Raw genomic sequence first — 25648 nt, 5'->3', positions numbered from 1 at the left:
AGCTGTCAACGATTTCTCCGATTTTTTCAGGCGCCCATTCGAAAAGGTCACCGAACGAGGAACGCCTGGTGCTCTCGGCCGGGCCGATCTCTCGCGTGCTCGAAAAGAGGCGAGAGAGGCGCACCGGTTGCGGCAGGTCACGAGGAACGGGTCTTAAGATGGCCTACATTATCCAGCCTTATCGGTGAGGGAAGAGGCGCGCGGATCGAAGAAGAGGCACTGAGAGGTGGGCTGACCACGTGGCCGTAGCAACGGTCCAGATAATAGCAGGACAGGAAGAAAAATGGGACAAGCGTGGTGCAAGGAGAGGACCACGAAGGCGCAGGACTCCAAGTCCCCGTTGGACCGGGTGTTTGTGCGCTGCGCGCACCGGGTACGTCCGTTTAACTTTCCTCTATAGTATTTACATCCAACCAGCTGAATTAATCGATGCTGCTCCAGATGGGCATTAAGTATTGTTTGGTATTTTATTTATTTTTCTTCTTTATCTCTGCAAGCTGTATTTATCTTATTTATTTATTTATATTAATTTACGACTGAGGTTTATTGAGTCAATTAGCTGATGTGATTAATAATAGTGGGGCATGTAAGAAGGGAATCCACTTTCCAACTTTGTGGGTTCTTAGAGTGACTCAACACGAGAACAACGGTGTATTTCACTTGGGCCCTATCGCCCTCTAACGGGGTGAGAACTAACCTCAAAGTCAAATTGGCACTTCCACTTTTTCGGGTATAACTCTGAAAGTACAAGAGACAGAAAAAAATCTTTCAAACAAAAGTTTAATGGCGCGACAAGCGCTACAAACTTGCGTTAACAAAATTTTGAAAAAAGTTTTTTTTTCGTCAGTTGTATATATTTTTTAACTCTTTTCAAAATTTTGTTACCGGAAGTTCGTAGCGCTTATTGCGCCATTAAACTTTTGTTTGAAACATTTTTTTCTGTCTGTTGTACTTTGAGAGTTATACGCTAAAAAGTGGAAGGGCCCATTTGACTTTGAGGTTAGTTTTCACCTCCTTACAGGGCGATAGGGCCCAAATGAAAGACACCGTTGTTCTTGTTTCGAATCATTCTGAACACCCACAAAGTTTTGGACAGACACGATTGGTTATAGGTACCAGTTTCCTAAATTTAGGGTGCTGATTTGAATTTTTACAGTGTCCTTTCGATATATGGCACGCAAGAGTTTAATAATGTAGCTTGAATCTCAAAGTGACGCGGGAGAAGGAGTTTTAAACGTAGTGGGAGTATTGCGTAGTACAACTGTGCTACGTAGTATTTTTTATGAGCAGTACTAGCCGTAAGTAGATGAAACTCGATGATTGCTAGTAAATCACTGGCTTCAGCGTGCCTGTCGTTTGCCAATCAGCGGGCGTATCGAAAACCAGAAGGTTTCCACTATTTTTCTTCGCGCTGGCGTGCATGCACGCGCGGATTCATCGTGGCGCATCGGCCACGGACACTCTAATTTCGAATCCCAGACACGCAGATACGCGTGTAATTGCTAATTAACCGAGGGACGGTCCCCTCCCGTTCGCATGATATACACGAACTCAGCCCGGCCGCAAAAAGTCGTCGAAGTTGCGAAAACACACGCCGTCCGCTCGTTTCGAACGTACTCCGATGTTTGCCCGCGATAATCGGACCGTTTATTTTCGAGGGGGGCAGTTTCCCGGTAAAAAAAATTCATCCTGCCTGGAATTTTATCGGATCACTACCTGCGAATAATTAACATTCAATCGCTTATCCGGGAAACCCTAAAACTGTGCTACTTGCTGTACAAAAACAGAAAGGAGGTTCAATGTTCCTGAGCCTGGAGAGCTCTTGCAACACCATTTTCATGGATTCTTTATTTTAAACGATATAGATAGCGAAGAAATGAAAGCAGAGGTGATTTTGAAGACGTGACAAAACTGTGTCTGCTTAGCTTTAACTCACTGAAAGTTCTATTTTTCTCGACTAGATTTTCTATTCCCTAATCGTTAATTTTGTATTTGTTTAGTATTGAAAACTTCCAGGTATGGGATTACGTTTATACTTCACAAGGCTGGAATTTTTTCAGAAATAGTTAACCCTTCGCGGTCACGCGGGGTGCATCGCACCCTAGGATACGTCTCTGCCAATATTTCTGTAAATTTTTAGACCTTAATAAAATTTGTATATTTGGCGAATTTTTACAAAAACATCGCTTTTATCCACAACCAACAAAACATAGTTATTTTTTCATATACACAATATATCAAAATTTACATTTCTAGAAAAACAGTATTAGAGACTTGAGATCGTAGGGTAGACCGGGGGCGGTAGTAACACTTTGACTTCGGAATACGCTTGCGCAAAAATTATTACAGTTACAACAACAGTTTTTTTTTTTAACGAAAATGTTACTTACTTACCTGACATCATTTGAGCCACAACAGTTTCGCTGTATGTCAAGTAATATTCCGGTTATTAATAAAAAATGAGAAGCGGAGAAAGTGTTACAACCGTCCCTGACCCCGGGACGGTTGTAACACTGCATGGAGTCGATAGTAGCACAAATTCAACATTACAAAATTAAAATATCTATTGATTTTAATTATAATAATAAATGAAGAAAGTAAAATTTATAAGCAATTATGCGGTGTCGCCATTGTGGCAGAAATAGAAAACGTTTTGGCTGGTGCATTCTTCGTGTGATCAATCGTTACATTCAGTACATTGCACCCATTTTTTATTTGGTTTGCTTGTGCTGTGCTACAGGATTCCATGCAAACAAGACAATATTATTAATCTTCTTTGTCACTATTCGACTGCCGATGTTACAATAGTCCCCGACCAGGTTTTTGAACTTAAATTATAAATTTTTATTAACGAGACACTTAAAGGTGATAAGTAACGATCAGTATTACTTTAAAAATGCCAAGATTAAATATTAAAAAATAGGGAAAACACGTACTTGCAAAGGGAATATTTATATTACAATTTTAAGTCAGTAAGGAAAAGTAACTTTAGGGTAACAACTTATTTTCTTCACTTTGCGTGCCTATTGTGTATATACACTGCTAGGATATGGATGTGTGTATTCGAAATGTCATTCTTCATCATATATCCAAAATTTGTGTTAATATCTATCATATGTTTTGAGATTTTTAACGCGTTGCAATCGCCCTGCTGTTATCGCCCCCGGTCTACCCTACAATTATCACTGAACAGTTAAAAGATTCAAAAATACGATCATGGTAATTCAAAAATGACACTGGGGTGCTGCGAATCCCATGTGATCAATTTGTGATTATAAGAACGTGGTATCACAAAGGGTTGAATTATTCTCAACTAGGGATTGCAAACCGGTAAATCGGTAAATCGGTTTGAAGCTTTTTTTCACTGATAACGTAGTAGATGTCGACGGAATTATGCGCTATATATATGCGCTACATTGCTATACATCCAATTTTTACCAGTAAATCGCCAAATTTTTACCGGTAATTTGATAAATTACGTATTTCTCGATAATTACCGGTAAATTACGTATTTCTCGATATTTACCGGTAAATTACGTATTTCTCGATATTTACCGGTAAATTACGTATTTCTCGATATTTACCGGTAAATTACGTATTTCTCGATATTTACCGGTAAATTACGTATTTCTCGATATTTACCGGTAAATTACGTATTTCTCGATATTTACCGGTAAATTACCTATTTCTCGATATTTACCGGTAAATTACGTATTTCTCGATATTTACCGGTAAATTACGTATTTCTCGATATTTACCGGTAAATTGATTTACCGGTAAATTACGTATTTCTCGATATTTACCGGTAAATTACGTATTTCTCGATATTTACCGGTAAATTACGTATTTCTCGATATTTACCGGTAAATTACGTATTTCTCGATATTTACCGGTAAATTACGTATTTCTCGATATTTACCGGTAAATTACGTATTTCTCGATATTTGCCGATAGATCGTGAGAAATACGTATTTCTCGATATTTGCCGGTAGATCGCGAGAAATAGTAGCGCATATATGTAGCGCATAATTCCGTCGACATCTACTACGTTATCAGTGAAAAAAAGCTTCAACCCGATTTACCGATTTACCGGTTTGCAATCCCTATTCTCAACCTTGGGTTTACAGGATAATTAAGAAAATTACCTATGTAGGCAGTAAAGCGTTCACTGAATTTCAGTCTTTAAAAACACAGCTACGTTTCAATGCAATATTACTACCCCCTTTTTCCCGTTTCTATATAAAACTTTCATCGAATCTATATCACTCTAGCGGCAAGGTTTAATAACAGTTGAAACTTCAATGCAACAGTAACGAGCACGCTAATGAACCAACACACGTAACGATCCCCATTGCGCAACCTGCGCGCCAAGTACAAAGAGGAATAATAGGGTATTTGCAAATGAAAAGTAATTAATTATCGCATCGATTAGCGGCTCTAAGGAGGCAGCGATCGATTTTGCGCGGGATGCACACGCCTCTCGGTTGCCCGACAGGATTCGTTATTCCCCCGATTTTCTCGTCGAAGCGCGACTGTTTTTTGCCCGATCACGATGAAATACAGTTCGTGGAGATTTTTACACAGCCCGTTGGCTGTTTACGCGCGACTCGTTCCACTGAATCCGATGGCATTCCCTTCGCGGTTTCCTTTTTGCGTTATGCACATATGTACGTGCGTGTGCAGAAACGTGGGAACAATAATGGCGAGTCGTTTTATTCCATCGTTCATTTTCATTCAGTATATTTCGTTTCATCAGATCTTTCACTGACGATCAGAAAATTTCCGTGGGTATTGTCGAGGGTTGCTTTGACGTTTATTTATTTGTATGAATATCGTTATTGTTGCTTACGGTTTACAACCTTCTCTCTCTCTCTAACATATAGAATAGATTCCTTATTGCTACCCTTATTTTTCTAAACTATTTTATTTCTTATCTCTCACTCACGATCAGTGTTATCTCCGTTCTGTTTACTACCCTATCTTTTATCTAAATTCCTATTCCTATGTGGATAGGTTCGATTAGGAATCGAAGTTTCACTGACTCTAGGTTCAAGGGGAAGTCTCCTTTATTTTGCACTCGAAAGGGGAACCTGGGTTCTCGCGACAGAGGAGATGCGAAAATTCAGAGTTATATACTTTTTTTTTTAAATTAGAAATGGGGTTTAATTAGAGACGGAGAGTTTGTTTCTTTGTACACTGCGAAGTTCAAAGCTGCTACTATAATTACATCTGAAGTCTCAAGTTCCAATAGCGGAGGCTGTGAATACGCAAGCGAGCCTTTGTGCAACAGAACAATGGTTAACACTTGAACATTCGCGTGCCGAAGTGTCGAACTCGAGTCAATCAGTAATAAAACAGCAGTTGACTGATTCCTACAGATTTCATTCTTGCGTAAACTTGATAGCTGAGTAGAAAGCAGCTCTTCCAACCACTTTGCTCGAAGACCGAAGATTACCGCACCCCAAACGAACACCACAATAAATCAAACGCTACAAACGCTCCGAGGTCATAAATCCCCCCAAAACTGAAGCCTTCCTCATCCCCCAGGTCCATAAACCCAGGTAGCCACTTATCTTGACGAATGAGGTAGCATGGCCAAAGAGAAAGTGTCCCACTAAACACTCCTCCACACAGAGACTCTGCCCGGACCTTTGTAAATTATCCCATCGAATAAAAAACCGTCCCAAACCGCCCAAAGAAGCAACCTTTAAAACCAAGAGAAGTACTTCCTTCAGGGGGTTGAAAAAACACCAAACACAAGTGACCATTCCGCACCTTAACTTTTCCGCTTTCGAGCGTGTTGCCGACCGAAAACATTTACACAACTGTAGCTGGATCGATGGGGAGGACAATCGAATGTTTCTTTAGCGCCAGTACCAGCGTCGAGTCGTAAGTCCATCGACGGTGTTATGATTCGGACGAAGGAAAGGTGTGTAACTCCAGGGATCCCCGATCCACAGGCTCCAGAGTCAATTTCGTAGAAAGAATTTATTGGAAGATACGGCTTTTGCAATTAGAATTGCAAGACTGACTAGAGTGCTGCCCCACAGAGATTCGGCGTGGTATCAGAGGTGGGCATTATTCGAATTAATTCTTATTCGAATAAAAATTTGGAATGAAATTGAAGTAATTCGAGACTCAGTGGTATTCGAAATTATTCGAATAAGAATTTATTCGTGATCATTCGAACTCTATTGAGAATAAAAATTTATTCGAATTAAAAATTATTCGTTATTTTTTAATTACTTCATTTTATTCGCAATTCTTATTCCAAATTATTCTAATAAAAATGTATTCGAATAGAAATTTATTCTAATAAACAATTTTTCGAATAAAAATTTATTCTAATAAAAAAATTTCGAATACAAATTTATTCTAATAAAAATTTATTCTAATAAAATTTTTTTCGAATAAAAATTTATTCCAATAAAATTTTTTCGAATAAAAATTTATTCTAATAAAAAAATTTTCGAATACAAATTTATTCTAATAAAATTTTTTTCGAATAAAAATTTATCATAATAAACAATTTTTCGAATAAAAATTTATTCTAATAACAAAATTTCGAATAAAAATTTATTCTAATAAAAAAAAATTCAAATAAAAATTTATTCTAATCAAAATTTTTTCTAATCAAAATTTTTTCGAATTAAAAATTTTTCGAATAAAAATTTTTTCGAATAAAAATTTATTCTAATAAAAAAAATTTCGAATAAAAATTTATTCTAATAAAAAATTTTTCGAATAAAAATGTATTCTGCAAGGGTTTTTATACTAAATAAAGCTAATGTTGATCTATCGGTGGAGGACGAACGAAGGGAGTAGCGTAGGCTTCGAAGCGTTGGAATCTAAGGTCCTTTTAGGTAATAAGGTATCTTCGGATATCATCGGGGGTCCTGTAGACCACCGAGTCCTTTTTGCTGCATCGGTGATAAGACATGCAGTTGCATATTCCGAAGCGCTCCTAACAACGTAAGGGGGTTAGGGAGGAAGCGGGGCGATCTCTCGCGCGAAAACAGGCGTCGGGGAACAGGTAGTGATCGATAGATCGCGGGTCCGAAGGGGGGAGGGTCGTGTTTCACGGGCTGTGCAGGATCAATTAGACGCGGCGCGATAAGTTCGCTGCTAAATGAGAAAACGCGGCGCCGCCAAGGATTTACGGTTGTGCAAGAGCCGGCGAAGGAGGAAAAATCGAGCTCGAGGCCGGCACATGTTTATTAGCTGTGCTGCAGTCCTCCCTTTTCCCTCACCCCTCCGCCCGCCTCGTTTTTATCTCTCTTCAAGCTGGAAAACGAGGAACAACCGCCCTCCCGTGATTTTCCCTTGCGACGATACGCTTGTTTATGCTCGCGCGCACCTGCTGGCTGATTCGACGAGGTTCGCGACCTCCTGCCGCGCTAAGTGCTTAAAAATTAGATGCTCACGAGTGCTCGGCTGTACCCGAGTGTATCTTCAAACGATCCTCACCGTTGACACCCGTTGTGTTTTTGTTAGCCAGGCAACTGAGGAAGAGCTGACTGGCTTTGCGGGGGTGTTAATTCGTTGCGATTGTTGGTAATTGCACGGGTACCCAACCAGTAAATATATTACCGTTCTACGATCACTGCTGGTTGACATCTACTGTCATAATTATCGTCTATCTTTATACCTCTACGTCAATTTACTTTTTACAATTACACTTTTTTAAAATTATATCACGCGTAGCCTTTGCTGTGGACAGAACTACCCCATGGTCAACCGTTTTCAAATATGTAGCTAAAATGGGGGACAAAAGTATTCGGACACCATACAAAACAGAATAACTTGTTTCAAATTAGTCCAGACGACTTGAGTTTTTTTTTGAGAAGCTAGGGGAATTAATTTGCTAGGCGACGTGTTTCGGCGTTTTAAAAAAAATAAAATTCGTCGGATATAGCGTAGAAAATGGTGAAGTTCGTTTTTTCTACTGTTTTATCTGAGCCTGCAATGAAAATTCAAAAATCTCATTTGTAGATTTAAGTAAGTTGCGTAGGGTAAAGGACCCAATTACTGACACCTAACCAATTACTGTCACCTTAAGCTATTTTACTTAAAATAACGAATAAATAAACTATAGTGTATAATCTATAGTATAGATTATAGGTTGAATTACATCATTCTTTTTGTGTATGACTTTACAACGTTTATTTGTTCGTTATTTTAAGTAAAATAGCTTAAGGTGACAGTAATTGGGTCCTTTACCCTACGTGCTGAGAATTTCATCGAAATCGGCTAACAAGGGAAGATCCCGAACCCGAAAATTCAAAAAATTCTGAAACTTTGTGAATATGTATGGGATTTCCTCTTCATTACAGCGCAATTTTTATTTGCTACCCAACTTCACTCGAAGGGGGTAAATTTAACCCCTGAAAATTCGGCTATTTTCCAATTTTGTGTTATAACTCGCGAGCTGTAAGAGATAGAAAAAAAGTTTCAAGACAAAAGGTACTTCCTTTAATTAGATCAATCATATGGTAAAAAAATTATTTTACCGTTCACGAGTTATAACACAAAATCGGAAAATAACCGGGTGTTCAGGGGTCAATTACACCCTCTTAGAGTGAATTTGGGAAGCAAACAAAAATTGCATTGTAATCAGGAGGAAATTTCCTACATATTAACAAAGTTTCAGAATTTTTTGAATTTCCGGATTCAGGATGTTCCCTTGTAGCTATGAGCTGCAAACAGTTAAAAGAAATCACAGTTTTCGGCCTATAACTGTATTAAACCAAAAGATTCTTACATATTTCGACGCCTTTCGCTTGTGTCTACTTACATCAACCGATTTCGATGAAATCTGCAAGCGGGATTATTAAATTTTCGTTTCAGACTCAGATACAAATATTGAGAAAACGACCTGCGCTATTTTCTTCGCCATTTCGACCAGTTGCAATTTTTTTTCAAAACGACGAAACAGGTCACCTTACAAACTAATCCTTCTAGCTTCTCAAAAAACCTCAAGTCGTTTGACCCAATTTTAACACAAGTTATTCTGTCCCAATACTGTTGGCCCCCACTGTATTACATCTATTATGTCGTTGCAAAATTTCGTTCAATCTATTAAACCGAAGTCTCCATTAAAAATAGAAATATATTACATCATTTTTTTTCTTCAAACTACGTTCCTTGCCTATCCATGACCTTTTACCTTTTTCTCCTAGTAAACGCACAAGTAGCCGTAGTAAAAAGAGTGATTTCCTTATGCCTCGCATCACGTAACATTGAGCGAGCGAACTTTTGCAGCGACCTAATCTCAATGTAGGCCACTTCGAGCGCTCATTATGGAGTGCCTAACTGTTCGAGTTAAAAATGGCTATTGCTAAAAGACGAGTATGTGCGTCTTTTTTTTTATTATCAGTTTTGAATTGTAAAATACGTCCCCGAATCCTGTAAAGAGACTTTCAACTGGTTCTGTACACAATGCATATGTAATTCCAGTGACTATCGCAGATGCCTCCGCGAGAACGCCGTAGGCTGTCGCGCGGCCATTACTCACTCTTATATAATTCGCACTTAGCGCTGCTCGCAGATGTTGCCCACCTCCCCTCGCGGAGAAAAAGTCCACCCTCCCCCCCCCCGCCGCGTTTAAAGGTTAATTACGCGTTCGTGCACGCTCCGCGGAGCAAACTTTAATGTTTCGCAGTTTTTAATCGGATTGCTCGACGGCGCTGCCAGCCAGAGCTGGAATTTCTTCGCGCTGCGGAAGGGCCCGAGGTTTCTTCCGCGATTTACGAGTTCGTTAACGCAATTCGTTCGGTCGGAAAAAAGTGTCGCGTAAACTTCGAGCCCATTGATGCTTTCCCTTCGTTTTAGAAGCCCTTCGGGGTGCAACGCGGGGCTCGAACTAATTTCTTTACCGCCGTCTATGCTGAACGAATTCCCTCGGTCAAGTTTTCTCCTGCAAAGGGATGATGGGGAGTGGAGGAACACCGGTAATGCAATTCTCATACCTCGTGCCTTTAATTCTACGAGTTTCTCCATTCATGACGATACTCGGTCCTGCGAAGGGATGTAGAACGCTGGATTCCGTGATTTTTTAATCTCGAATCGTTTGCGTTTAAGGGGAGGTTCCGGTATAAATGTCGATTTTTTTTTATTTCATTTTTCGAATGTTCAACCTTTTAGGAAAACGTGTTTAAAAGGATTTGTCGAAAGTCGTAAAATTCCAGAAGTTATAGGCATTTGAGTAGCGGGAAATGCATGGGCAACAACCGGTCACTCGGCGCTCACGTAAAACTTTAAACGCGTTTTTCTCGAAACAGTGTTCTCAAAACGGTGGGACCTGTATCTTCAAAAGTTATTATCCGATTCGACTGAAACCTTTTTTATTTTGAAGATTATTCTTCTGTCTAGTGGGGAAACTAGACAAAATTACAAAATAGTGAAACTTTATAATTTTTAAAGGCGTTGAAAGGACGAAAAATATAGGGAAAATGTGATTTCAAACTTGAAGTGTCGTTATTTAAAAAAAAATGTCACTTTTGTAATTTGTTTCTGGTTTCCCTCCTAGACAGAAGAATAATCTTCAAAATAAAAAAGGTTTCAGTCGAATCCGATAATAACTTTTGGAGATACAGCGCCCACCGATTTGGATAAATTTTTTGACGCCTTGACTTTAACGAGTCCCCAGCGCCGTCTGCAATGATTATTTATAAAACAAAAAATATATTTCTATAATTTAAGACATCCTTAATTCAATGCAAAAAGTCCCATTAAATTATATACAGTAGTTTTCCTTTAATTAATTCCTAAATATCACCTATTTTGGGGGGCTCTAGACCGGAACCTCCCCTTAATGTAGGAACAGTAGTATTTCATAATCGAAGGAAATTATGCCTCATCTGTTCAAAATGTTTTTTTATTGCCTGTGCACTTCTGTTCCGAGACCATTCTGTACATATTTTCCTTCTCGCTGGTAAAATTGACGCGCAGTTGTTCTTTCTTCCTTGAAAGATTAGCAGCCGACAGAATGACAACATTTGACCCAGAATTCCAGCATCGGGGAGGCAAAGAAAAATCGTCAGCTCATCAAACACACCTCAGCAGTTCAGCGAAGATAATTGTTATCAGTGACTATTGTCTCAGTCGCGTTTAATTCACCGCTATCTCCGCCGAGGACGAGTTTGGATTGCTTGAAATCTACAACCGCCGATCGCTGCAGGGTGCGGCCATTTCCGGTCTTCGCCAACCACCTTATCGCGCCCGACATTCGCGCTTTACACAGCTTCAAACGCAAGACACATTGTGCGCTTTGCACCACGCTGATTCACGCCTCTGCCTCCTTCGTGTCGATTAAAGCGGGTGCAACCGAGAAACGAGGAGTCGAGGCTTAGGGATTCTGGTCGATCGAGCTCTGGTGCTCCAGTTTTCGAACTTTGCATCCCCTAGGGCCGAAATTCCATGGATCCTTATTGAAACAACTCAAACATCTGCCATCGACTGCTTTCTTGCTCTATCAGGCCCAGTGGAACTGCTTCTTCTTTATTTCTCAACCTTTTTTCAGTCGGGTGTGAATCTGAGGTTGTGAGAAATCTCTTTGAGAAGTCCCGCAGAGATTAGCCGCAGAAATTGAATTTAGGGAATTTAATTTTGAGTAACAATTTAGTTCGTTCTTCGGCTTCTATTCGAAGACTTAATGGCGGAAAACACTGTAACCGTCTGACAAGTAAGGGTACTTTTGGGAATTTTTTTCAACCAACCAACGCAAGTAAATCAATGCATTGTTTAGTATAGTTAATATGTACATACTGAAGGGTGAAAAAATTCACTAACTAGATTTCTGTGCTCGCCACCCATGATTTTATAAAAATGAGAAGCGAATCGCCCGCTCGCTCCACCCTATCCCTTCCAAGAAATCCTACTCTTAGGTTCTTAGCGGCTGTCAATATCCGCGGGCTGTCTTGATCTGTTTCGTTCGCGTTCTGCGTTACGCGGCGGACTTTGTTGCCAGGAATTGGGTGGAGCGAGCGGACGATTCCCCTTGCCCCTGTGACACTTCAGCTTGTGGGTAGTCGGTCTTCTTCTCATCTGGCGATAGTACTGTACGATCTGAGTAAATCTTGGACTGGAACAGTTCACTGACGTCATCGCTCCTATCACCTTGAAGCTTAGCACTCACGTCGAACATGATCGAGTCCTCTCCTCGTCGGCGGTGGATCTATCGAGATCTGACCTCGTTCGAATCATTAGCGGAACCCCGTTAACACCGATCGTCTAACGCAAATGCAAATATTATTATTTAGCGTCCAAGATCCCTGTGATACTTCTCGCGCTTCAACTGGTCGTAACATATAGCAGGTGCGAAGTGTACCTACTTCGTTTTCAATTCTGTTTATCGGCGCTGGCAGGAATGTTGTCACGTTGGAAAATTTCCGAATGCATTTCGTTAAAGTCACCACCAAATAACCGGGGGAATTTTCGCCTGCTAATGTGCCCGAATGGCGGCGGAACAATGTTTAATTTATTTGCTTAAACTCATTCCAGGGCACAACAAGCTTGCAAATACGACGCAGGCGAATTGCTATTAACGAGGTTTGTCTGGCTGACGTTACGGGTGTTTATGTTTGAATGCATGAAATTGATTATTTTTGAAGGCTGTGGAGCGGAAACGCGATATGTATGGGCTAACAGAAACATTGGGAACTTTATGGGGGGCAAAGAATGATCGTTAAACGAAGCTGGCACCTAGTTTTGCATTTGCACTGTTGCAATAATTGGGTGCAGTCTCCTTGACTCTAAATGCGCAAAGATCGCGTTTGTTCTTATACCGCGACGTGTAGGGCAGAAGAAACGCAGTGATGTTTAACCTCGCGCGCAGTGTTGCCAGATCGGCCGATGTATATCGCAATTTGGGCGGTTTTGAAGGAATCGGAAGTTAGAATTGGGCGATTTCAAATTCTGGTGCTACTTCGAACAAATTCAGTGGAATTTAATGTTTCGATGGGGTAATTGTGGGAGAGATGCCGCACTGGGAGGGGCGCCGCACCTTCGGTATGTCAGGGTTATCGGTAATAAAATTCAACACTGTCGATTTTATTTGCTTTAGGCTGCTCGTTTAGGTTAGATTAATAAGCGAGAACGTGTTTCCATTATTACTTTTAAAGACTTTGCTATTTTTCGAGGTAAGCCTACCGCACTTTGCCTCAATATTTTTTCATTAGATGACTGAAATGCAAGAATTCGTCTCTTAAACTATATTATTGTACAAGCGAATACTTCTAAAAATTAATAATCTTTTATTCCTCAAATAAAACCCACAATTCGATTAATAATAATAACTATAACTCTAATAATAATTATAACAGCAATAGTTATACGTCGAGTTTATTTTTGCTATCGTAGTAGTTAAAAATTCATAGTTTTTCGTGATATAACGTGTTATACGTTAAAGGAACTCTGTGGAATATTTCTCGGCCAGAATAGGTGATATTCGACATAGCACTTGGAAATACGAAAGTGCGGCGTCTCTTCCGGGCATTTGGGATAGATGCCGCACTTTTACCTAAGTCGACTAAATGCTTTTAATGTTAAAAATACAAAAAGATTGTCTCAAAATAGATACCGTGATATCTCAAGGCAAATTATTTATTTTTTAATGACGAATCTGATAATCCAAACATGGACGTGGGCGTTTTACTCTTTTTTTTACATTATATTTTTATTTTAGGCGTAATGAATGTGGAAGGAAGAAGAAAAGACAAATAAATTTAGAAAAGCAGAAATAATATCTGCACCTATTTATTTTTCCAATTTTATTGTATTTTGTAACTGTATAAATTAAAAAGGTGCTTCATTTTACTTTCCTTTTACTATTTTTTTTTTTAAATATAGAATTAAAATTTACAAGTTTAAATGGAAAATTAAACGTTTTTCGAAATGCGGCATAAAAACACCTTCGATATTTTCTCACTGGGATTATCAGCACTGTTGCAACTTTGGGCGACTTTAGACAACTCGGTGTGCGAGACTCTTGTCAAAAACCTGGCAACACTGGTCACACGTTGCGCACGCGGGAGCGCGGCTTAAGGTCTAGTAGGTCAAGACTACGAAATTGCTTGCGGGAAAATACCTAAAATGTCGAACTCCTAATTACCCCGTTTAATATCGCGTTTACATCGATGTGCCAACACCTCTGTTTCGAAGAAAGTGAGCTGCGGTAACTGTGAGAAACAATACTGATATGGACATAGGCCTCGAGCATAAGCTCCACGTTGCACAAAACTGTGCCTTGAGCGACGGCCTGACCCAAGCCTGACACCAGAAACCACCATGTACCATGTATGCAAGTCTTTCAAGATTCTAAATCACGAACATAGTGGTGGATTTAAGTTAACACACTCTCTGCCCATAGTCGAAGTCTCAGCTTGACCTCTTTATTAGAATCTCTGCATACCTACTTAATTTCACTACGACCCTTTCATCCCAAAGGTTTGAATTTCTAATTTTCTAATTTTCAGTATATTTTCTAATATATGTATATCTCGCCACTTAACACTACGTTGAATGCGCAACTGAAATGAAGAGCCTAACACAGTTCTAACACCACATTCTTTGGATCTTTTTTGACCCAGTCATGTTCCCATATCCTCAACCTTACCTCATCCCTCGGATCTTCGTCCGCCCATCCATATTTCTTCAAGGACTCTTCCGACAGAAATATAATCTAAGGAAGTTGCCATTACGTTAATTATACCTGCGACTGAACTATCACCACATTCTTTGGATCTTTTTTGACCCAGTCATGTTCCCATATCCTCAACCTTACCTCATCCCTCGGATCTTCGTCCGCACATCCATATTTCTTCAAGGACTCTTCCGACAGAAATATAATATAAGGAAGTTGCCATTACGTTAAATATACCTGCGACTGAACTATCACCACATTCTTTGGATCTTTTTTGACCCAGTCATGTTCCCATATCCTCAACCTTACCTCATCCCTCGGATCTGCGTCCGCCCATCCATATTTCTTCAAGGACTCTTCCGACAGAAATATAATCTAAGGAAGTTGACATTACGTTAAATATACCTGCGACTGAACTATGACCGTGGCAGGGCGAAGAACGTGGACTCTATCGAACAAGACCGGTGAAGATATAGGGTGGCCTGTGGCAGACGGTTATCCAAATGCACGCTGCTGGCGTTAATATCCCTCGGCGTGCTCGTGGCGAAACATGGACGAAGAAGAGGAAGGCTTTCGCACGCGTGCTACTGACGTGGTACACCTCGCGCTTATTACATACTCGGTAACACGGGGATTGCGTAAACACGTACGCCGGGTATTTCTGGAGAGGTGAGCAACGCTCTTTTTACGCCAGAAGGACACGACCGTGCCGCGTCTTTTACGCAGGCAGCCGCTGACGACAGTCTGTTTATGCTAGGACGTACCGGAGAACACCGACGACGTCTCGAAATTTTCCTCTGTCGGCGTGCATATCGAGCATGAGAAATATCAAGGGCACCGGCTATTAAGTGTATCCGTGGCAAACAGGAAACATCCAGGGAGCATTGTACGGGTGGGTGGCGGAGTACGAGGGTGGAAGAAGGGTGGAAGGAGATCGGGAACCCTAAGAAATGCAAGAAAATAGAAAACGTGGCGGGGTGTTAAAAGAAAGGGTGAAACGAAACGTAGAATATTCTGTATGGAAATTGGGGGATGCCGGAGACGTTTGAATTTCATAGCGGCGTGCTTCGTAGAAGTCTGGGAATTGTAGCACGGGGTAGAAATTTTGGGTGGAGTGACGCTGTTTTATTTAATAGTACTGAACGTACGTAAGCTGAATGTCCCAATTTCTGCTCATTTAAGAGATAACTCGTCATAAAGAAGGTGTAAAAAATTTGTTTGTGATAAAAATTTGCAGAGTAATAGATTAATTCTTTAATCATAAATCAACCAATTCAAAAACTACTTAAGGGATCATGCTCAGTGAGGAGGCCCAAAAATGGGTGGTCTTTGGAAATTTTTTACTCAAAAGCTATAACACATTTCTCAAAAAATCTTTTTTCCTTTTACGGATTGCATCTAGTACCGTGCATCGTAATTTTTTTATTCAAAAATATTTATCAATAACTAAGTTATAGTCCATCTCACTCGAAGGTTCTCTAAAAATAAAGGCTTCTGCGGTGTATGTATACGAAATGATCAGAATTTGGGACATTCACCTTATGCTGGTATTGGTGAGTGGAATGTTATCAACTTTTAGAAGAAACCTAGACAAAAACCAAGATCACAAATGTTTTGTCTCACAATTAGCTAATGCTAGGGGATGAAACACTCTCCTTTAAGGTGAAAATCCACGATGAGACAAAACTATCGTGTCTCGCATGAGACTTCTCATCAGACAATTCTCTCCTTATTTTATTATTTTTTAAATTATTTTGTCATTAGTTTCATGAAACTACTTAGCCTACTTTATTTTCAAAAAACCTCACCTCTCGCGACTATTTCCATTATTTCCATTATTTCTATTATTCATTTGCTGAGACTTTTGCCTCGCGATAGAAAAGTCTCATGTAAAATCTCATCGCGAGACCCAAGGGTGTACATACCGCCACCCTCAGTTCTCAGTCATTTTTATTTAAAGCAGATACAGTTTCAGCAAAAATCTTTGCCTCTCTCGCTCGCTGATCCTCGACATCTACATTCCAATGCTAAACATCTGGATCTTGCATATCCAGCGTACCTCTTTGTATTTCAATTTCATCGGCCATTAACTGACAAACATCCGTGACCACCTTCTGCTGCTCGTTCTCCAGGCGGCCAGCAACTTTGTGCCGCTTCCGTTAAGCAGCGATTACGTAAAGCAAGGTTTACTATCTCGTTCACGGAGAGGTCGGTAATATTCTTCGCGCCGGCTTAATAATAAAATTGCCTTTCAACGAACAACCACGCTGCATCTTCGCCTCGCGTTCTCCGATGGAGGAAACGCGCTACATAACACTTGACGGAAACCTGCAAGTCTCTATTCACCGGGATCCTTAACGCGACAGCTTCATTCGAGGCATCCTGTGTCTCCTCATCTCTAAAACTCTGCACCGCTCAAACGGATCTCATTTCTGAACGATTCCGGAGAACGTAAATACTTTTTTACTGACTACCTTGCAGCATCTACCATTCTGGGTGTCTGATTAACACATTGGCTGACGTCGGCGTGTTTTCGCGTCTACCTATATTTTTTTTCGGGCAATTATTTACAAAGGGGTAGTCCTCGCCGATTTCGATTCCCTAAATAATTACCATTTTTTGGAGAGCATCGAAAATATTGTCCAACATCCACCCACAGTGTTTACTTTGAAACCAAATGAAGCTCGGAGTTGGACTTCCACGGTTTGTGGAAAACTTTCCGGCCAGAAGCGATCGTTCAGAAGCACCTAGTAAGATTCAAGCAGCCATTTTTTCAAGCAACAAATTTATACCAGTAGGCTGTTTGCTAATTGCTTCGAGCAGTGCGTTTAGGTGGCGACAGGCACGCCGCCTGTTCCACTTGGGCGAAACGGTCCTGCACGCGTTTCAGAGGCGATAAATCAGTCCCTATTTGTCCTGGCGATAATTGAATCGTTATTGAAAGGCGTGAAACGAGAAGGGGATGCCGATGCACGAAGCTCGTTCAACCCACGTCGTTGTATTATTAATAGGCGGTGAAAGTTTCATTGTGCCTTTCGCGCGGAAAGCCCAAGGGAATGGCTCGCCCAACGCGGAAGAACGTAAAGAATTAATGATTATTGGCTGCCTCGTAACCGGCCGGCTTCATTCTAGCACCTTCGCGCTTTTATTGCCACTAAATAGAAGCCTCCGACATGTTATATAAATATATTCCCGGCTCGCGATGAAGCAATCCCTACTTCAGTCGGATTCGTTAACCGTTCCAGCGAACGATCGTCGCATCGCGCGTAGGTATCTACAGCAGCAGACTCCGCGATTCGTCATTCGCTGTAATAGCATTATTTTCTCAGCTCTGATGCATCGTCGAATTTTAATGCTTCTATTCAAGCACAAATATCTCGCAACTCGTTGCTTCCTCGTAATTGAGATTCGAGTAGTGGTAATTTGATTATTGCACCGTTCAAATAAAAAATCCACGCTTCTCAAGTCCTTCATTCAATAATCACCAATCCTTAATTCAATAATTACTTTTAAAAAAACATGCAACTTTTGTTTAAACTTCTATCCAATATCTCTCACCGTTCTCGAGGTATCCGAAGAGAAAGAAGATTCTGCATTTTTTGAAGGGGTGATTTCACCCCCTAAAACCGTACTATGGCACCAACAAAAAATAGCTTTGTCTTAGGCACGAACTACCCTACTTGCACACAAAGTTGCGTAATTTTCTGAATTTCCGGGTTGCCTAACTTCCCTTGTTAATTTCATTCCCATTCAAACTCAACCCCGAAAGCCGGCAATGTTCTGAAATTGCTCGAATTCAAGGCAGAACTCGCTGAATAAATTAGTGGCTCGATTTAAACGTCGGTTCGCTTTTTTAAGGTCTTTGTTCCGCAGAAGGTGGATATACAAGATAGAAATAAAAGGAAAATAGCGGAAAGACGAGGTCAGTCGTAGGGCTGTTTTGCAACGTAACCACGCAGTTTCTTTCCTCCTGGAATTTGCCAAAAGTATATTCGACGACAAAGGATGTTCAGGTGTTAGGATATCGCTGGGGTGATGGGAGGGGTTTCGCTGGCTTTGAATGGCGAGTCCTTTATGAAAATTTCTCGCGAGTGTGGGTATTTCCGAGTCCTTTGAAATTTCTTCACGCTGCCATGTAAATAATAAAGTTTTATGGCAGAGGGACTTATCGCTTTCGAGCATTCTGTCGTGTAAGTGCTTTCTCACGGGCGCGCTGCAACTTGAATTGGTTGGAACGCAGCGCGGGGAGGAAGTGCTGTCAGTATTCTTGAAAATGTGTGGCGCAGCACTAAGCGAAACGTGGAATACCGTTCCTTGGCGGAATTTTCAGGTTCCGCGCGGCGCTCGGGATCAAGTGTCTGCACAATGCCACGCCTGGAAGAAATAACTCCCTCCTTGGATCATCGAACATAAACGTCCCACGCTAATCCCACGAAAATTCCTCTCGATTCCATCCATCCTCTCGCCCTTCCGCGGTACTTCCCCGTCGTTCCTGATCATTTCAGCTTTCCTACGTTCTTCCCTTCGAATAACTCCGTTTAACATTCGGCGTTCGCGCGAGGAACGATCGTGCGATCGTAAGTTTAGCAAATTCACTGGTTTACCAAGCCACACAGTCTTCGTTCCAGAGTTTATTCGGATTAAGTTAACTGAATAAATATTATAATTACTGATATTGCAGAAGAACTCAGGTTTAGCTCAAACTTAAATAATGATTATTTAGCAAGTGCTTCCCAATTATAAATAATAAGGTCCAAAGATTCACAAATTTCTGGTCGCAAACTTCACCGCTTCAACTTAAAATCGTTCCACTTCAAACTCCAAATTCTTCCCCACTTTTTCGAGCCCCTGAAATCAACGATCCAGCCTCGCGACGATCCTGCAAGCGCAGATGCTGCAATATCCTTGCATCTAAATTTCACAGAAGGTGTCTATCCGGGATTTCAATCTTCACCAGAGTCTCGCGTTTAAATGATTCGATCCAATCCATCTACACGCGGTTTTCAAACACTTCGTGTTCACCTGGCCACCTTCAACGATTCGTATTAATCGTCGTGATTCGATTTTCATTCCGCTCCATTGGATCACGATGACGCAGGAGCGAGCGAGTCGCAGCATTTCCCCAGCTAAGTACCAAAACAATGTCCCTAATCCTGGAGCAGCGACAACTGGCACGGTAATTTAATCGACGGAGCAACTTTTGCCACGGACAGGGTGCAACCTGTCGGCCGCGGCAACTTCCCCGACGAATTTGCAATGTAAACCGACGGTAGCTGGACCGACACGTGTACGGCTCCAACGGGGGTGGGGGAGGACAGGGGGGGAGGTTCGTACGTGCGTCGCGATTATGTGTGCGCGAGGGTGTCGATAAAAATTCTTGCGCCCCTAGGACTCCTGCATCCCCTTCGCCGACACGCTGCATTTCACGGGCAAATTTGCATTCTCAGCTGACTATTCATCTGGGTGTATCTTTGCGCAGATCGTGCGCTGAACTTGCGTGCAGAATTGTCTCGTTATCTCGGCATCAATTTTCGCGAAACGGAGGTGTCTAATTGCGGCGTATCTCGCATCGGGACGGTTGGTTAAGAAACTGCGCGATCCTAAGCGACCTTGATTCGTGAAGTAAGAGAGTGTGGATTAAGTCTGTGATACTCGGGGAGGAGTTATTGCGTTTTGGGGTCTTCTCTGGAATAAATACTTTTCTCAAGTAAATACTTTTCTCAAATAGATACTTTTCTCAAATAGATACTTTTCTCAAATAGATACTTTTCCCAAAGAGATACTTTTCTCAAATAGGTAGTTTTCTTAAATAAATACTTTTCTGAAATAAATACTTTTCTGAAATAAATACTTTTCTCAAAAAAATACTTTTCTCAAATAGATATTTTTCTTTAACAAATACTTTTCTGAAATACATACTTTTCTCAAATAGGTATTTTTCTTAAAAAAAAAATACTTTTCTGAAATAAATACTTTTCTCAAATAAATACTTTCCTGAAATAAATACTTTTCTGAAATAAATACTTTTCTCAAATAGATATTTTTCTTAAAGAAATACTTTTCTCAAAAAATACTTTTCTCAAATAAATAGATACTTTTCTCACTTAAATATTTCGCTCAACTAGATACGTTTCTCAAATAGATACTTTTCTGAAATATATATTTTTCTGAAATAAATACTTTTCTGAAATAAATACTTTTCTCAAAAAAATACTTTTCTGAAATAAATACTTTTCTCAAATAGATATTTCTCTTAAACAAATACTTTTCTGAAATAAATACTTTTCTCAAATAAATATGTACTTTTCTCACATAAATATTTTTCTCAACTAAATACTTTTCTCAAATAAATACTTTTTACAAATAAATACCTTACCCGAATAAATACTTTTCCCAAATATCACACGGTATTCTTTCAATAATTCAAATATATTTGATTAAAATTCAGTTAGTAATAGTATTTATCACAGAAGCTATGTCAGATTACATACAGTCCTAAATAACTTTAAACTTAAATTTATTCTAGTGTAAATCTAGTTTCGGTTAGATGATATACCCGGTTTAGTTTAGAGATAAGTGTACTTAATACAACTTACACCACATTTGTCGTCTATATGTTAGGAGATAGTCTTTACGGGATGTGGGTCTATTTGAGTAACTACTTGCATTTTGTCATACAGCCACGTGATTGCAGGTTGAAAATGGCTTAAAGGTCGATGGCGACGGACGACGGAGTCCTGTTAAGATCGACGGGGGCACGGTGCACCTGTTCGCGTGTAATCGTGTTTCCGTGCTCGCGACGATACAAAAGGGAATTATGCAACTTGCACAGGATGGCTACGTGTGCCACGGTGATTGCGCAATCCTTCGACAAGAGCGTCGGGGATCAAACGCAACAACCGTTCTGCTTCCTGTGCACGCGGTCCCGCTGTGCAAACTTCGCAAAGACAACACTTCCGTTTCGAAACGTCCAGAAAGTAACTGAATTGCAATCCTCCACTATTCTAACGCAAATGCATACACGAGTCCGTGAGAACACTTTGAGAAGAGAGCGCGCATTTAGAGTTACCGAAAAGAATGATGAAATGACAGGAGTCGAAAGAATTGAAGAAACTAAATAAATAAAGGTGTCGAAAGAATTGAAGAAACTAAATAAGTAAGGGTGTCGAAAGAATTGAAGAAACTAAATAAATACACGAAATTGAAATAATTGAATAAACATAGGGTGGATTCACCATTTGTGACCAGTTTAATGTGTTTTACCAGTTTTGGCCACTTCTTAAAAAATATAATATTTTTCCGTGTAAGCAATAAATGTAACCTCATATCTCTGCCGGTATACTAAACAAAATATTTATGATATAAAATTCTCCACATAATAATGATCTGCAAACAATTTAAAAATAAGATAATTATGCACACGGCCAAAAACAGTGCAATGGCCACAATCTACCCTACTAGAATCGACACGCTCTAAACTCACATAATACATACACAGAAACCTTGTTCCGTACAAGAAACAGTTCTAAAAAAACTTATCCCTCGATCGACGGTGGCTGGGTCTACTTTGACCCACGTACCTTGATATTTACAATTTATCCAGAGTCGGAAATATAAATTTTTACAATAAAAGAACCACGTATCTAACCATAACTGACGAAAAAAGAAAGTTGCGCACGGGTCTAAACTGACCCAGTGTCCGCCTGCCGAGGGTAAATAACTTCCCGGATAAAAACTCCACTTTCGAGACAATATCTAATAAAAAAAAACTCACCAATGAACAGTGTACCGGCAGAGAATTCCCCAAAGCGAGGTCTTGCAATGGGAATCGATAAACTTTTCAGCACACCGTGACAAACGACGATCCATGCTGAAACAGTCGGCGTTGAAACGAGGGGTAAAGACGCGGCGGAATGAGAATCACTGAAACGATCCTCGACGTGCCCGAATTTCGCGACAGTCACGCGGGACTGCTTTAAAATTCAAATTATCCGTGTTCGTCCGTCAATGCCACCTGTAAGTCCAATTTCATTTCGCCCCTGCGTGGCGGACGGGAGAGGGAGGGAGGGTTGGGGGCGCGGGGGTGCGGCGAAGCTCTGAATTTAATTTTTCATGTTTGTTAGGGGAGAGAGGCCCGCCGCGCGCGAAGGAATCAATTTTTGCGGGACAATACTTGGGAATTATATTCATACCAGCCGCGCTAGCAATCCTGCCCGCTGGATATTTCAAAGTCCCGTGCCGGGAGCAATAACCGTATCTTTTACGCAACGTCCACGGTGAACTATCGAACTGCTTTTTGTCTTTATGGCGGTCGATCAACTTTACGATCGGCTTCGGATCGTGGCAATCGAACGTCCCTTCATAAACCAGCTGGCCTGTCCGCATTAATAAACATTACGTTCGATATGTAGATCGGTAAATTATACGTTTGTTAGAGCGCGCTCGGGGAGCTCACTTGTCGGGCCAGACACCAATTTAATTCTCGGGGATAGTTGGACCTCAGCTACCAAGATTCACGCTGATTTTGTATTAAATCACTGATTTTATATTAAATAGCATGGTACATCTGAAATCGGTATCTGAAACACAGAATTCGCATGGAGCTCGAATATGCCTCGCATAGGGGAGGCCGGGGCAAAGTGGGGCGGAAAAAGTTTGAAGTCGAATAAAATTTTTCCACTTTGCCCCGAATGTGTACTCAATGGAAAATTAATTATTTAACAATGTTAGGATTAATGTCTTCTCAAACGCGAGTACATGTATGTTTATAAGCGTGTTATAAACACGCAGAAAAAATTTGGAGTTAAAATAAAACATTTAAGGGGTTATACCTAGTCAGGCGACAGAAAAGAGGCGAATATTTGTGATTTTTTTTTGAAGAAGCAGAAGCATATATTTTTACAAAACTTTCTGCGTTTCAAAGAGCAACATTTAAAGAACATTTGGTAATTTTTTCGTTGAAAAATATTTATGTTTATAATAAATTAACATGCGACATCCAAGAAGCCTTTTTAAAAATTTGGTTTTGCGGTGAGCACTGCCATTTGGAACCAGATTATCTAAAATCAAAAAACAAAAAAGATTTCGTTAGTATATTAATGTATCCTCTGATTAACGGAGGGAATTTCCGAAAGATTAATTTAAAATAAAATGGCGGCTATTTAAAGTTGAAATCCTGATTTTTTCGCGTGATTTTTGCAGGAAAAAATCAGGATTTCAACTTTAAATAGCCGCCATTTTGTTTTAACTTAATATTTTGGAAAATTCTCTCCGTCAACCTGAGGATACATTAATATACTAACTAAATCTTTTTTGTTTTTTGATTTTAGATAATCTGGTTCCGAATAGTAATGCTCACCGCAAAACCACATTTTTAAAAATGCTTCTTGGATGTCGCTTGTTATTTTATTATAAACGTAAATATTTTTCTACGAAAAAATTACCAAATGTTCTTTAAATATCGCTCTTTGAAACGCAAAAAGTTTTGTAAAAATATACGCTTCCGCTTCGTCAAAAAAATTGACAAATATTCGCTTCTTTGCAGCCGCCTGACTAGGTATAACCCCTTAAGACTCATCTATCCAAAAAGCTAAATTGAAAAGAAGACCAATTGGAAGTCTCTAAAACTTAATTTTTAATTTTTTAAATGAATTTCCATTTTGCGATATGTGTATAATTATCATTGTGGTATTACACACATTTATTACGTCACCAAAATTTCTAAATATATCCTATTGTTAAAGAATAAATTAAGAAAGCTCATTTTACCCGGAGGTTCACTTTGCCCCGGTCCCCCCTAAAAGTCGCGTCTGCGATATCGCGCGAGGAGGCACGCGCCCGTGTAAAGCGCAGGAAGCTGCGCGACGTGTAATCGCCATTTTTCAAAAAAAAAAAAAAAAAAAAAGAACAGCGACCCGAGACCTCCGGAAAACTGGCTGCCGATGCCGTCCCTTTCCAGCCGGCCCGCGTTGCTCGTTTAAATCTCCTGGTTCGACGTTCGCCGCTCAAAAGCACGGCGAGCCGGGTGTAATTTTCTTCCGTGTCGTTGCGTTTGAAATATTCCCCGCTGGCCTCAGCTTCTTCAGCGTTTTCCCATTTACTCGCCGCGAGATTACACGGGCATCGGTTGCGACCGATCCCGGAGAGGGCCCCCGCGCGCGCGCGCGCGCGGCTCGATCGGTGGCGTACCTTAAAGGCGGCGGGGCCGAAGACCGCACGTAGGCAAGTCATTAACAACACGGATAGCGGGGCGTGCTCTCGGCTCACGGGGATCCGGGGCCAATTTCCTGCGGAGATACCACGGGCAAGGTGGATCGAGCGATCCATCGTGGTGAGTCGATTAAGCTAATTCGGCCACTCCGCTCATGAACACCGTTCGAGAGGGAACTATAGTCGAGACGGAGTCAATTGGCTACTCGAGGCCACCGTGCGGCTATCCCCTCTTAATCTAGATAGGACCTGGATATACCCCCATCAAGCCCACGTTGAACTCAGGGTAAGTCCGGGGGAGATGGTCATAGTTTCGTTTGGAGCCTCCTACAGCCAACCTATTTGAAATAAAGCAACGAAAATGATGAGGAACAAAGCTTCAATCCTTTGTCTAGATATCCGTTAATATCAATAAACGGAACATTGTTATTTAATACAGAAATTTTCGAAATAAAAAAAAGTGTCATTGCCCATCTCTCCCTTAATGTCCGGGAAACGTGGTACCTTTTTCAGGCTAACAAGTTGTAGACCTTACCTGGTTATCACAGGTCCTTTCTAGCTTTCGTTCACTTTCGTTTTTGCCCGCTCAAAACTTCTTTGGGCTTTAGGCTACTTAAGTATTCGAAGTTTATTCGTAGCATTCGATTACTTGTAAAATATTCGAATATTAAATTATTCGAATAGTCCCAGCCCTAGTTGATTCCAGTGTACATTTGGTTTCAAATTAGTAAAGTCCATATTAGATGGACCGGGATCATTGCTAGGACTATTCTAGGCAAAAACAACCTTCAAAATATC

General features: G+C 40.6%; 1 protein-coding gene across 3 annotated transcripts in view; it reads left to right on the top strand.

Annotated features, from left to right (window-relative positions):
- Positions 1-25648, top strand: part of LOC143373448 (uncharacterized) — a 59383-nt gene that overhangs the window by 6220 nt on the left and 27515 nt on the right. For all 3 annotated transcript variants that reach the window (XM_076820730.1, XM_076820739.1, XM_076820749.1), the window contains exon 2: positions 31-373. In XM_076820730.1, coding sequence (XP_076676845.1) covers positions 284-373 — 90 coding nt within the window. In that variant the 5' untranslated portion in view covers positions 31-283. The remainder of the gene's footprint in view (positions 1-30; positions 374-25648) is intronic.

Source organism: Andrena cerasifolii, chromosome 1 (assembly GCF_050908995.1).
Source record: "Andrena cerasifolii isolate SP2316 chromosome 1, iyAndCera1_principal, whole genome shotgun sequence".
Lineage (NCBI taxonomy): Eukaryota > Metazoa > Arthropoda > Insecta > Hymenoptera > Andrenidae > Andrena > Andrena cerasifolii.
Note: the sequence above shows the minus strand (reverse complement) of the source record. Positions and strands in the feature narration are given on the sequence as shown.